This window comes from Saccostrea cucullata, unplaced genomic scaffold (genome assembly GCF_032062105.1).
Source record: "Saccostrea cucullata isolate Sc308-1 unplaced genomic scaffold, CSIRO_AGI_Scuc_v1 ctg210, whole genome shotgun sequence".
NCBI classification, from domain to species: Eukaryota; Metazoa; Mollusca; class Bivalvia; order Ostreida; family Ostreidae; genus Saccostrea; species Saccostrea cuccullata.
The window spans coordinates 33,986-49,172 of record NW_026926147.1 but is presented as its reverse complement, the minus strand read 5'-3'; the positions used below and the strand labels follow the sequence as shown (position 1 = coordinate 49,172).

Genomic DNA, 15,187 nt, shown 5'->3' with positions numbered 1-15,187 from the left:
AAGGGGGGAGGGTGCTAAGTGAAAGAGAGATTGACAAGCAAGGGGAGTTGGGTGGAGTAGGATCAAACTTCTTTTGATACCTTTTTTTGCAAACAATATCATTTTTTATTTTGTTTGTTTGTTTTTTTTTCCTTCACCTAAACTGCACGTAACTTTTGCCTCGAAAGTGGGGGGGGGGGCTGCTAATCCCAGGCCCCGATGTGCAATGCCTATATTTTGTCTATCTTTGCAAAAAAGTGTTGGTGGGGGCATAAAATTAATGGAAATAAAAAAGGGTGAAAATATTCTGATGAAAACAGAAACCGAGTCGGTGAACGTTCTGATAGGGTATTCCGGAATTGCCATAATCGTAACCGATCTCGATTATAGCTACCGAAAAGGCCTACTTTCGGTTTGTCTTTGATTGAGGAAAGTGATTTTTCAGTTTTTAAAGTAAGTGAATATGTGGATTATTAATTACACATTATGTTTTTTTTATCTGCTTAAGTATATCTAAGATGTGAAAATTCGCAATAATCTGAATATTCCTAGTCATTGGTAAATGGTGTACTTTATAAATGAAGATAAGGTTCTTGCTCCTCAGGAGCATGCTAAAAGTAAAAAGAGCTAGGTTCACTTAATGTCTAAAACGGCACTGCAATTTTAGTGCAATACCCCCTTATCCAAATATAGCATGTTTTGTAATCCTTAGAAACAATTCTATTATAGTAAAAGTTAATTTTGTGCTGTACATGAAAAATTGAAAACTAGGGCTCTCCAAAGATTGTCAATTTCTATAGAATTTTTTAGGATGTAAGTAAAATGATGCAAATCTTAATTAATGTTGTAAGGCACTGAATAGGTAGAAAATTAGATTATTATTATTTTAATTTATAAATACATGAATGAGTCACTAATAGTCTAAATTTATCTAACGTATTATCAATAAAATTAGCAGTTTTTCTTTCCGTAAATTCATAGGGAGAAAAAAGGCCTCTAAACTTGTTCTTTTCATATTTTTTCTTGTATAAAAATAATTATTTTTATTTAGAAGCAGGGGATGACCATGCTATTCTGTGTGCAAACAGTAATTATGTACTCAGATACATGTAGTACTAGTTGTAATGATCTATCTATTAAGTAACACAATCAGAAATACATTGTATCATTTGCAATAATACAACATAATAAAAATCATGTTTAAAATATCTCCATTAATATTAACATGATTAAATTCACATGAATTATTTGATGAAAAATTGGGTCTCTGTTAGGATATGGATCTAGGATTTGGGTAGGTGCATCTGATTTAAGGTATGGGTTCATTGAGCCCCCATAAGGCTGCCAATGGGTCCAGGGGGCAAGGGATGAGAGGTCAAAAGTGGGGGCTTAGGGGGATGAAAGCTCCTGGATTCCAGAGACTTAATTATTAGAGAAAAATGAAAAATTCTAAGAAATCTTTTAAATTTTTCTTTTTTTTTTTAAATTTGGTGTGAAAAAATTAATAAAACTATTAATTTAATAGAAGGTCAGCTAGAGTGTGAAGGAAGCCACAACATGGCTCAGAGCCTTGCAAGGAAAGATTCTTTTTTCTATACCCCTTAATTAATTTTTTTTTTAAAAAATCATTTCTTTTTAAAGATTGAACAATAATTTGTCTGATTTGACAATTTTTGAAAGGGGGTGTATGCCCCTAATGACTACTAATGAAATGCTATAAATCACTTTTAATTTATTATAATAACGGTATACTTGGTGTTGCAATTCATTTTCACTGATTTTATTAATTATTCCACAGAAACACTGCAGTAAGAGTTAATTAATTTCAATATATCTTTATAAATTTTTCAAGAATTATTCACTGTGTGTTGAATTTGCAGAATTTTTATTCCCGCAATTATGTAGATTAATTAGAAATATTAAAATCTGCGAGAACCTTGTTCTGCTGTACAGTATAAACATTATTTTCTGGAAAAAAAAATTAAAATTAACCCTCCAGTGAATGATCTTAGGCTGTTCATCTGAGCAAACAATTAGCTAAGGAGCACAAGAGCCCTGAACATGCTGAAAAACTTAAACATGTATTTCCTAGTGGTAATGACTGGAATCAAGGGCAGAGAACCTGTGCTATTAGGTAGACTGATACAGTTAACATCCCTGTTATCATAATCATTTTTTTTCCTTAGTGCCAAGAAAAGTTTGCCTAACTGGGCATTGACCTGGCTTCTATTCGTACAAGATGTATAAAGTACATGGAGAATCTTTTTTGTTTGTTATAGATCTGTAAGCCTCTAAATGTTGCCAAAGCAAATTTTTTTAACAGGGGTATAGAGAGAAATGAACTCCTGATAACATGTATAACATGGATAAACTCCAAACCCACATAGCCAGATTTTAGCAACAATCCTGTTTCAGTTTTATTGTGAAATCTCCAGAATTGAATAACACCCGTAGTTTACCCCAATGAAGTACCAGTTTTTCACTCATATGTAACATACGTACTGTTAGATTATACGTTATACAGGAAGTGCAGTATCCTTCATGCATGGAGACAGGTAATGGTAGAACTTTAAAAGTCTCATCTTGTTTTTAGCTGCAACTGTATCTAGAGTAATATTTTTAATACTCGTGTTTTTCACCAAGTGTTTTTGACTGCAGATAAATTTCATAGCTCATCAATCACTGGCCAGGAGAAAATTGAAATACTGATTCTCTAGGAAATTGTCCAGAATTTCACAACACCAGATTCAGATACATTTTGACAATTAACGGACCTAAATATCAATATGCCAGTTCTAGAATCCAATCAGAATCGACTAGTGTGTGTGATGTCCTGCCAATTTTTTTTCAGACTAGTGATTTAGGTACTAAATAGCTAAATACTTGAATTTCAGCAACAAATTGTGTCAATTAATTTCATTTTGTTGGTATAAAAATATGATTGTCAGAGCCAAACATAATCTAATTAAAATTAGATGTTAGATCCGCTCACATACTCGCTTTACTTACATCTAAAAACATCCCATAGAGGGTCACCTCAGATATTCTATCAACCAAGCAAATTGTCACCCGCAAAATCATTGTAAACTTGTTGAAGCGAATAAGTTTAGAGTTGTTCTGACTTTGACCTATGACGTGACCCTCTCTGGGAACTGGGGAGGGGGGAGGGGAGGAGGGGGACTAGGGCTTAGCCCCCCCCCACTTTTTTTGCAAATATATACGTGATATAGGCACTGGATATTGGGGATTACCTTTTTTTGTTGGTTTAGCCCCCCCCCCCCACTTTCAATTAGCCCCCCGACTTTCAGTTTGCTTCCGACGCCTATGTGTTTGATGTTAGTGTAGCAATACACGAGGATCTCACATCTAATTTTAATAGATTAAGCCAAACATAATGTGATGCTGAAAGAAATCTTATTACATCTAAGTATTATAGGCATGCAATAAACTCAGACACTGTAAAACCAAAGATACATGTATGGAATTAGACAGAAACTAGATGAAATGCATGATGGTGCATCAGTTGATACATAAAAGGTTTTAAGAAATGAGAAAAACATTTCATCTGAATATTATCTATACAAATGTTCTCATGGTTTAATTGTCATCAGTGATAATATACATGTATTCATATTACCAGGGATGTCAAATTATTCAATTTTTGATAATTGGTTACTAATGGACAATTTTCCAATCAAGTACCTTGGTACTTGGTAAAATTGTAAACAAAGTAACAATTTTAGCACTGTATAGAGGGAAATTCTCGCCCCTATTTTATTTTTTTGCCCCTTTTGCCCTGTCCTCCTTTGGGCAATTTGAAATGGAGCGAATTTAAAGAATACAGTATAATTTCTTAAACAAAACTATGACTGGGCGAATTTAAAACGGGACAGAATTGTTTTCAAGTGTGAAAGTGCGAAAATAACCCGGTATACAGTATTTGATACTTGGACATTTGTTTTAGTACCCGTTTAAGGGCTACTCTTTTACATCCCTAATTTATATCTTAAATAGTGTAATACACAACCACTCCCACAAGATGTTCCCAGCAGTCTGTCAGAAGTTTGTCCATGCCATGGGCCCAGAGACGATGATGCCCGCTCACAGTATGGACGCAGCGCAGGATCTAGACTTACTGAAGATCGTGCTGCGGAAAACAAAAAGACGCTATCTCTTCTGGGAAAAAGTGACGCATACTGTGCTCGACTTTCATGTACTTTAAATTTGTATTCATATTTAATTAATTCTTATTTGGATCAATATTGTTGCAATTTAGTTTGTAAAAAGGATATAGCTGCTGAATGCCAACACTTTAACTGAATGCAATTTCTGTATTTAACACAAGTGAGGTTTATAATTATTACAAGGAATAGTAATACGTTCAAAGTTTGCATGTAAATATTTTTGTAGAAAGTATGCATTCATATTCTTGATAAATGCTGTAATATTTTTTTAACACATATGTAGTTATTCTTATTGATATCTAGCTTCAGGCACTGCTAGAAAACAGCCATGTTGTTCTCGATGTTCCGAGTAAAACCAAAAATTTCTGTGAGTTTAATCCGGAGAGTAAATATTCCCTGGATGGAAAGCTGGGGATCAAGTTGATGAAGGAATTAATGGATTCCTCTTTATCTGCATCAGACTCGGTCACTATTTCATCTAAACTAGGAACCATTCAGGAGAAATCACTGGATTCAGAGGCACTGCTGGAAGCACTCAGGGGCAGGTAACTCTTAATTCAGAATTATTTCAATTGCTGCTTGGGTTGGATGTAAAGACAATAACTTAACATTTCCTTGGAAAGTTAAGTATTATATTGGCTTTTGATTTTAAATTTGGTGTTGCCATAGTTACTAATTATATAAATTTCTTTAAATTATCTTTAAAAAATCTAATCCTCCTTGGGTTTTGGTTTGGTCTTATATATTTCATTAAGACTTAATTATTAAGACTTAGTACACAAGTAAACTATACATATCTATATAATTCATACATATATGATTCTGATTTTATAAAACATTTTTTTCATACATGAGTCTAACTGATAAACATTTCTAACTAGTTGTTGAGCTCCAGAGTGTGAGTATTTAAGATTTGCCACCTTAATGGCAACACAGCAGTGCTTATTTGTAGCAAAATCAATCTGCCTGATCTGGTCATGTTAAGCTTTATAACTCCTCTGTCCTCTGCACTTAGTTTATTCAAAGAAAAATGACAATCTGGTACATCTAGATAACATGTGGACAGAACAACAGCTGTTTTATGCTTTTAATATATGTTATTTCAGAAAAAAAACCAGTTATATATACTGTGGTTGTTAATTATACATGTACCATGTTAACTGGATCATTTTCCCAATTCATGATAGCATTTGATTCATTTAGTGTCATTAAACACTTGCTTAAAAAAGGTAACCTACAGAATGCACAGTTGACTATGACCTGTAATTGGAATGTACAGTTGACTATGACATACTGTAAAATCACATATTTTCGTGGGGTCAAATTTGCGTGGTTTGAGGAAAAACTCTTGGTTCGTTGTGATTTGAATTCGAGGATGAAGAATTGTTGAGAAGTTATGTATGTAACATTTTACATTTCATAGTGATGTGAATTCATAGGTCTCTTCATACTTTGAAAACAACGAAAATTAAACCCCCACGAAAATTTGTGAATTCACAGGATAATTGGAAAGTACATTTGACTATGACCTACAAATGGAATGTATAGTTGACCATGATCTATAATTGGAATGAAAAGTTGATTATGACCAACGTATGAAAAGTTGATTATGACCAACTGTTGGAATGTATAGTTGACTATGACCTACAAATGGAATGTACAGTTGATTGTGACCTATGAATAGAATTTACAGTTGACTATGACCAACTGCTACAATGTAAAGTTGACTATGACCTATAATTGCAATGTACAGTTGACTTTGACCTACTGTTGCAATGTACAATTACTTTGACCTTCAAATGGAATGTACAGTTGACTATGACCTACTGTTGCAATGTACAGTTGACTTTGACATATAATTGGTATGTATGAAACAGGCTTGATATCTTTGTTGAAGATCTCTTAATTATGCTGAGACCTCTTGTTACATCACACATGAATAAACAAAAAATTCCAAGAACCAAGTTTCATTTCAAGTGATCCTTTTCCTTTCTTTAAACTTTTCACGTTATTATAAAATAGTTGAAGGTTTTTCTCAATTCATGTCTGTTTTCTTTGTCAATTTTTTTTTCAATTAATAATTTTTTAAATATTAATTTGCAGATAATTATAGACCATTTACAGTCCATCTGTACTGTCTTTTTTATATACAATTTCTTGTCCACCTCTGATGTTTTGGAGGTCTGTTTTGCTCTGCTCCTATTTTGTATTGTTTTATGGACTTTTGATCTTGAATACTGTTCGTTACTTCCATATGTTTCATTATAAAGTTTTCTTCAGAAGTTAATAGAGTATTCAATTTATTCTTGCTTTTTTTGATCGACATGTTCCAAATTCTTGTTAGTACACGTATATCTTAATGAACAGGAAGGAGGTGTAGACGAGTCTGCTGAAAAACAGTATTTGTCACAAATGTTATTGTGTGAGTTTATATAGACATTGAAAATGAGTATTTTATCTGGCTCTTCTTTCAGAAAATTGGATATGAACAACATGATTGTAAATCAGGTCCTTGGGAGCTCTAAACAGTCAATTAGTCTGTGCATTGTCAACGATTTATACGTAGTCGAGAAAAACGCAGAAATAAAGAGAGTTTCTTCAGTGGATGAAAAAATGGATCTTGGTGAAAAGGTACAGTAAAACATGCTTCTAGCATGTACAATGAACTGATATAACAATTACAACAATTAAATCACTTTGTAACTATTAAGCAAAACCATCTGTCCCAGCACTTAGATGAAAAAAAATATTTACATGGTACTGTATTTTAATAGCATCATTATATCCAGATTGCAAATACTGTAAACATGCTTATATTTCGTGAAAATGATATCTTAGCTCCTTTGGCACTAAAAATTAAAAAAAAAAAATGTGAGTGCACTTGTTTTTGTTCATGTACAGTACTCAAAAATTACTCTAAAATCACATATTTTCATGGGGTCAAATTTCGAGATTTGAGGAAAAAATATTGGTTTGTGAGGATTTGATTTCAGATTGAAGAAAATGTTTAGTAGTAATGCATATAAAATTTTGTTTCTTGTTGTGGACATACATTCGTGGGTCTCTCTATACCTCTAAGACAATGAAAATTAACCCCGCCATGAAAATTACTTATTTCATAGTGGTTGATGAGTTGTCATCAACGACATTGAACTGTATTGACTACTTGATTAGTTAACTAGACTAAGTACACTTTTTTCTCTTTAGGTAACGGCAGTGCCTGGTAATGTGGATGAAAATTTTCATTACGACAAAACAGGTGACATTGTCGTCCCTGCTGGCACCCCAGTGGCTTACAAGGTGTGGGAACTTCAGGTTAGGGCCAGTGATGGGACCATCACCCCCATGACGCTACCCACAGGCAAGGGAGGGTTCCTGGGTAGCCGCTCCAATGTGGACCTTGCTGACAGTCTTGGTAAGAAAAATATAATATTAAAGCAAAACACAACTACAGCAAACTTGCTTAATAAGTATAATATACAGTTTAAATCGTTTAGTACAAAGACGGATATCGCAAATTCAGGGATATAACAAAATCATTTTGCATCCCCAGGTGTGATATTGTAATGTAGGCATTTTTTGTTTTTTCCCCCACAGATCATGAGAAACCAGCCGACAAAACAGGACATGAAATAGTGGCAGACACTTTAAAACCTTTGGTAACCATGAAAGATAGTGAGAGACAAGCTTTGATTTCAGCTTTTAAGACCGTCATGGGAAATCAAGCAGAAATCAGGGAGCTGGAACACTTGGTATGGGATTTTGTTTGTAGTCGGTACAGTTAGCTATAGTTGAAGATTTGTCAGATTTTGCTGTGATAGTTGAGTTAGTGCCCTTGTCAGCATCCATCTTGTTTTTCATTTACACCCCTTTCATTTTCAGTTCAGTCATGTAGAAGCAGGAGAGTTTAAAGAAGTCTCTTTCTCAGAATGGATGAAAAATTGTTCTTCTGATGAAAACATTTTCAAGACAATTCTAACATCCAGTGGATTCATAATTAAGGTATTAACATGTACATAGGTGCCTGTGAAGGTCCTTGGGCCTCTTGTTATAATACAGTATGTAATTTATAACTTTTCTACTTTTTTTCTCAGGGGGATAAGCTTCAGTACCCCTCACCCACCAGTGACACTCTTACAGCCTGTGCCTATCTTTTGGGGGCACTGCATGAATTTAACAAGCGAGAACTACAGCTACTTGTCTCCTGTGAAAAAGAAGCAGGAATACCTCTAGTAGAGATGGTGAGTAAATTTACTGTAAAATCATAATTGTTCATGGGGAACCATATTAGTGGAATTCATGGGTCACCCTTATACCCACAAATTTGCATCCCCATAAATGTTTATTTTGTAGACATATTGATTTAAAGAATCAACCACATAAATGAGCAACCCATGAAATTACATGTACATCCTCACACACAAGTAAAATTTGACCCTACAAATTAAAATAGCCCACTTTGGCTAGATCTGCAGCAATAATCCATTTCAACCTCTATGTACTTTTCGAAATGATGTTGCAAAGCTACAAGTATTGCATGATTTTAAACAATAAACCTACAAATTTATATTTTTCAGTGCTCCCAAGCCATTAGTGGAGAGAGTGCTATATCAGTACCAGACTTAGCTAAAGTTCTAGGTAAAGGGACAGCTGGCCGAAACCTTGCAGAGTCCCTGGGATTCAAGCTGGATGATGGAAACAACACAGTTACTGCCCCTAGTCACATTTCAAAAACATTTGAGAATAGTTACTGGGCCTTGTACACAATGTTTAAGTAATTCATGTGGCCTCCTTATTGATGCTTTAACTTTTGTGCCAATTCAGCATGCTCATGTAGCAGACGTTTTTTTAACATATATGTAGATATAATCTATACATGTATGAAATGCATACATGTAGGTAAACTTCATAACCTTGAGCACTGAAACTGAATACCTTGGACGTTGAAGTAATTTTGAAGCCTTATCACTTTCTTGAGATAAAAAGGAATATTGATTAAGTATTTACCCTTATATATTTTTTCTTATTCTAGTAGAGCTCAAGTTAACAGGATTTGTGTGTATTTATAGCAGCTCAAAAAATTGTCTCAGAATCTCCAGAGAACTGTTATAAATAAATAAATAAAGGAAAACATGTTTATAAAACTTGTATGTATTTTAATTAAACACTGCCAAATTTTGAACAGACCTACACAACTCTGTGTTCTGGCCCCGGGATCATGAAACAGACTTGGACTTAAGTCGAAATTTTAATTATCTATAAAATCTTTAAAACTTGTTAAAGGAAACTCATAATTTGCATGCAACAGCAGGCTGATGATACAAAATCGGAAAACATTTTCATTTTGGGCTGCATGATCTCTAAAAAATTTCAGCATCTAAGGCATTTTTTGACTTAAGCTTAAGATGCTTCATGATCCCGGGGCCTGGTTGCAAACATGTCATATTTATTTACCGGTACTGTGCAAAATGGAATTAAATATAGAAAAAAAAACTTTGAAACTGTCTTTGAAACTGTCTTGCTCTTCTCTGAAAAAAGGAATGAATGACACTTTTGTAAAAAATACTTGTACCGGTATATCCCCCAGCAGGTTCTAGTGTTTCACCTCCCAGGTGAAATCTTATAACAATGCCACTGTGGACTGTGGAGTCCAGTCCTTCGGATGAGACCCGTTAACGAGGTCCCGTGTCGCAGTAGGTACTGGCATGAAAAAAATCCCTCTCTGCTCAATGGTTGTTAAGTGGGGAGTATGACAAAATTTGCAATTCTTCAATGGCAAGTGGCAGCTTTCCATGCGAGTGAAAAGTTCTTATGAAAGATGTTAAATAAGACCGAAATCTAGTGTACTTGTACAAGTTCTCACTAGCAAGATTACCAAGTCACTTGGGTATTTGAAAATGAGTACAAAACACATACTGTACTTGTATAAATATATTTATTTTTTATCACATTGAATTACACCATTCATCCATCAGACACAAAGTTGTCGTATGATATTGTTTGATTAATGGCTGAATATTTTGTGTTAAAGAATGGAAACGGAAAAATTGCACTGAAAGTTTTGTTCATCAAATTAACAAGCTGAAATATAGTGATGAAGAAGACAGAATGCATGAAGGATTGCATATTACATGTACTTATGTTTTTTTTCCCAAAACACTTGGTCGGTTATCTTAGATGATTGCTTGCCTGCATAAATTTAGGGTATAATGACCACTTAACATTCTCAATAACAAATTCTTCATAAGTAGAACATAGAGTGGATGATAAATGTGAAGATACACAAGTGCTCTCTACTACAATAATATACACTTCATTTATAGAACTGTTAATGATATTAAACAACCAACATGTTTATACCACAGTAACCTCCCCTTATATTTCCGTCGAGCCATTGACCACAATATTGAATACTTCACAATTATTTTTCCCCCAAAGTAACATATTATTATGTGGTTATGTATAATTCAATTTATGTCACAATCAATTAACCTTTCCAGATTTTTGGAAATTATTTTCATATCTTCTTTTTAACCAGAACCTTATCTGTTTAAAAAACTTAAAAATTGAAAATTCAGAGTTTTCCTCTTTTAAAATCCTTTTAACATTTTCCCTCAAAAGTCTAAAACATCTGGTCATAAACATGATGGAAAAACTTCATACAAATTTCATACAACCTAGAAAATAAAAGTGAATTCATATATTGCTAAAGTAAATAATTTCAGCTCACTGCACTTTACTTGATATATTAACTGTGGAAGGATAAAATCTTAATTTCTACTAATTTGTATAAGATATAGATGTATATGTGTTAATACTTTTCAAGCTTGACTGAGGAACTATGGCTGTATTGTAATTTAAGCAAGCAAATTTAATGTTAATTAAGTATTTATATTGAAGATTAGATATGCCAAAGCTTATTGCTCTACATTAGTAATCAATCCAGTAAAATAGTGTTTTATTTATACATGTATTTGATTTTAATAGTGGAAATTCTTTTGCAGAGAAAAAAAAAGCACTAAGGTTTTCAAACTGTACATTGTATAGTTTGTTGTATTCATAAAAGATTTTTACAACTTGCAAAAAACGTGTTTTAAAAAAATTGTAAGCAGTATTTCCTACAAATCAGATGTTGTGAAAGCAAATATATATTTCAGTATACTGCTTGAAAACTTCACTCTGTAAAGATGTACACAACCTTCAATTGAAAAGTAAACACTAATACATACATATATATAGGAGTATAAATACAGTGTATACATGTATAAATAAAATATTTAAACAATCTACCAAAATAAATTTCCAGCAACAATGTTTTATATGCACCAATTTCTTACAGATGAGCACCCGTCCACTGGGACTTGGTAGACTGAAGGGGAGACAAATTCATATCAAGGGCATCATTAGAATTTTCTTTAAATCATCTCTAAATTTTTTCCTTCAACATTTTGAAACTCAAGTTTTGAACACCACGGATTTTCATATTTGCAAGTTTAAGGGCATTGCAATTATTCTTTTCTATTCATTTGGTCCTCAATTGTAATAATCATATTGATCATTGCCAAAAACTCCTTGTTTTTTCCCAACAAACTGGCCAATATATTGACATACCACATACCACAATGTATGTACTGGAATAGCTATTCAAACACACTACTTTTGCTACAATTCTCCTTCTTTCAAATGGTCCCTAAAATAATATTCTGAATGAAAAACCTGCAAAAAGCTGACATGAATAATCCAACCATGTGAAAGTGAATCATTTGTTAGAACTCATAAAATAAGAGCCATAGAAAGATAGCAACAGTTACCTTTCCAAACAAAAAAGACAAACGAAACGACAAATGACTCACGACACCAGGATCATGTTCATCAGAAAATGTACTATGAGGAGATTAAATTAGAACAAATCTAATTAGAGCAAAAATAAACTCACTATAGAGGAATTAAAAATTGGTAAATTTACTTGTCTAAAAAAGTTCAGCACCAATATCAAAGGAATATTCATTCAATTGAAAAAAAACTGCCATGTTTTAACAGGAAAAACTTGTGACTGTCTAAGAGTATTTTTTTAAATGTACAACATGTACATGTAAAAGTGTAACTTTGTCATTAAGCTACAGCAAGATTAACAAAGAAATCTTAATTCACACTTTGATAAAACATTCTGGCAACCCAATTTTTGATTTTCTATTAAAATTCTCTATAAATCTCATTGGCATCAGAAATATAGAATATTACATCTAAGTTTTCTCTGTCAGAAATACATCACTTCATTAACCTCCCTATTTAGAAACACATTGGTGTAATGCTGATGAAACATGCTGTAATGTTTTTTTAATGAAAAATTGCTAACAACAATGCAGAAAAACAGGGGGAAGTAACTGTCATGGAGAGTAAGTAATTTATGAATGGAGTTAATATGTTTCTGGAATGTTTACTTGGTATTGTCTTTGACAATATGATAATACATGTACATATAGATATCAAATACTTAATATATATCGCAAACAATAGTGCAAATTGAATATATTTCTGATATACATTTAACAACCTCTAGTATATATATTTTATACATTTAAAAAAAAAAAGATATGGTGGGATACATGTTTGATAACAACCATAAGTTACACATACTGTAGATATCTTAGTGTTGTTATGTGTGTGTGATATGATATACACAGTAATTTTCCTTTCTCGGCCATTATGGTCTGGTCTATTTAACTCTGAGACAAATGTTCTAAACATGGCTATATATACAAGTATATACCCTGTTAGAAAAACAGGAAACTAGGACCCCCAGCTTCCCATAGTCATGTTGAGATTTGTGAATTAAAAAAAACAAGAGGCCCATGGGCCTTATAGGTCACCTGAGCATTATGCAACAACTTTCCAGTGATTAAATTTAATTCATCATAACAATTCACTTAGCAGTTGCTTAGTTTGTTTACTCAATACCCATACACAAGGTAGGGGAACAAAAAATGCATTTCAACTAATCAGTTATATTCAGCAATAATCAGTAGTGCCCCTACTACACATGAACCCCTGACCCTTAGGCCTTGATATTTGATTAATACCAAGGAGCAAATTTCAAACCATTCATTCATTTTCAGTATATAAGTACACACCCCCATATTACCCCTGACCCTGGGGCCTTGAAATTCACAATTCTGGAAGATTAGGGCCCTTGTAGATAATAACTATATAGGTACTTCATCTGCTTAATACCCTAGAGCAGAGAAGAAAATTTTTAAAGATTTAATGAATTTTCACTATATAATCTATAGAGCCCCGCCCTAACACCAAAACCCGACCCTGGGGCCATAAAATTCATAATTTTGGTAGAGGCACTCTTGCTCATCATAATTATGCACTTAGTTAGTTTATTTAATACCCAGGAGCAATGAAGAAGATTTTCAAAGAATTCATGTATTTTCACTATATAATCAATAGAGCCCCACCCTAACACCAGAACCCCTGACCCTGGGGCCATAAAATTCACAATTTTGGTTGAGGCACTCTTGTTCATCATAACTATGCACTTAGTTAGTTTATTTAATACCCAGGAGCACAGAAGAAGATTTTGAAAGAATTCGTGTATCCTTAACTACATAATCTATCGAGCCCCCCCCCCCCCAGCACTAGAACCCCTGACCCTGGGGCCAAAAAATTCACAATTTTGGTAGAGGCACTCTTGCTCATTATAACTATGCACTTAGTTTATTTAATACCCAGGTGCAGAGAAGATTTTCAAAGAATTCATGTATTTTCACTATATAATCAATAGAGCCCCCCCCCCCTAATACCAGAACCCCTTATCCTGGGGCCATAAAATTCACAATATTGGTAGAGGCACTCTTGCTCACCATAACTAGGCACTTAGTTAGCTTATTTAATACCCAGGAGCAGAGAAGAAGATTTTCAAAGAATTCATGTATTTTCAATATATAATCAATAGAGCCCCGCCCTAACACCAGAACCCCTGACCCTGGGGCCATAAAATTCACAATTTTGGTAGAGGCACTCTTGCTCATCATAATTATATACTTAGTTAGTTTATTTAATACCCAGGAGCAGAGAAGAAGATTTTCAAAGAATTCATGTATTTTCACTATATAATCAAAAGAGAGCCCCACCCTAACACCAGAACCCCTGACCCTGGGGCCATAAAATTCACAATTTTGGTAGAGGCACTCTTGCTCATCATAACTATGTACTTAGTTAGTTTATTTAATACCCAGGAGCAGAGAAGAAGATTTTCAAAGAATTCATGTATTTTCACTATATAATCAATAGAGCCCCACCCTAACACCAGAACCCCTGACCCTGGGGCCATAAAATTCACAATTTTGGTAGAGGCACTCTTGCTCATCATAACTATGTACTTAGTTAGTTTATTTAATACCCAGGAGCAGAGAAGAAGATTTTCAAAGAAATAATGCATTTTCACTACCTACTTATTTAGCCCCGCCCTAGCACTAGAACCCCTGACCCTGGGGCCATGAATTTCACAATTTTGGTAGAGGACTCATTGCTGATTACAATCATGCAACCAGTTTGACTGCTTGTGTGTGGAGTAAAGAAGAAGATTTTTAAAGATTGCATTAATTTTAGTGGTTTTGGCCCCACCCCTCAGGCCCCTGGGGGGCAGGGATCATGAAATTCACAATTTTTGTTCCCCTTCACCCATAGATGCTTTGTGGCAAATTTGGTTGAAATTGGTTCAGTGGTTGCAGAGAAGAAGCTGAAAATGTTCAAATGTTAACGCACAACGCACGACGCACGACGCACGACGACGGACGAAAACGGATAGCAATAGGTCACCTGAGTTTACTCAGGTGACCTAAAAACATGATAAGGAGACATCAATATGGCAGTTTTTCAGCCAATCATAAAATACAACAGGAAAAAATGATAAACCAATCATCTTGTTCATTATATAAAGTATATGGAAATAAAAGATGATACATCAACCAATCGTATTGTACACTGTAAATAATACATAAAATATTTCATTCTTC

At 33.9% G+C, this 15,187-nt stretch overlaps 1 protein-coding gene across 2 annotated transcripts; it reads left to right on the top strand.

Annotated features, from left to right (window-relative positions):
• The first annotated feature begins 362 nt into the window (after positions 1-362).
• On the top strand, positions 363-9,664 carry LOC134270933 (uncharacterized). 2 transcript variants are annotated; one of them, XM_062753201.1, is made up of 9 exons: positions 363-432; positions 3,994-4,192; positions 4,467-4,708; positions 6,638-6,794; positions 7,371-7,578; positions 7,761-7,915; positions 8,046-8,165; positions 8,258-8,404; positions 8,741-9,664. In XM_062753201.1, the coding sequence occupies exons 2-9, from the start codon at positions 4,019-4,021 to the stop codon at positions 8,939-8,941; spliced, it is 1,404 nt and encodes a 467-aa protein (XP_062609185.1). In that variant the 5' UTR covers positions 363-432; positions 3,994-4,018; the 3' UTR covers positions 8,942-9,664. The 2 variants fall into 2 exon arrangements, with proteins under 2 accessions (XP_062609185.1, XP_062609186.1); XM_062753202.1 differs by lacking the exon at positions 363-432 and adding an exon at positions 2,243-2,262.
• Positions 9,665-15,187: the final 5,523 nt, after the last annotated feature.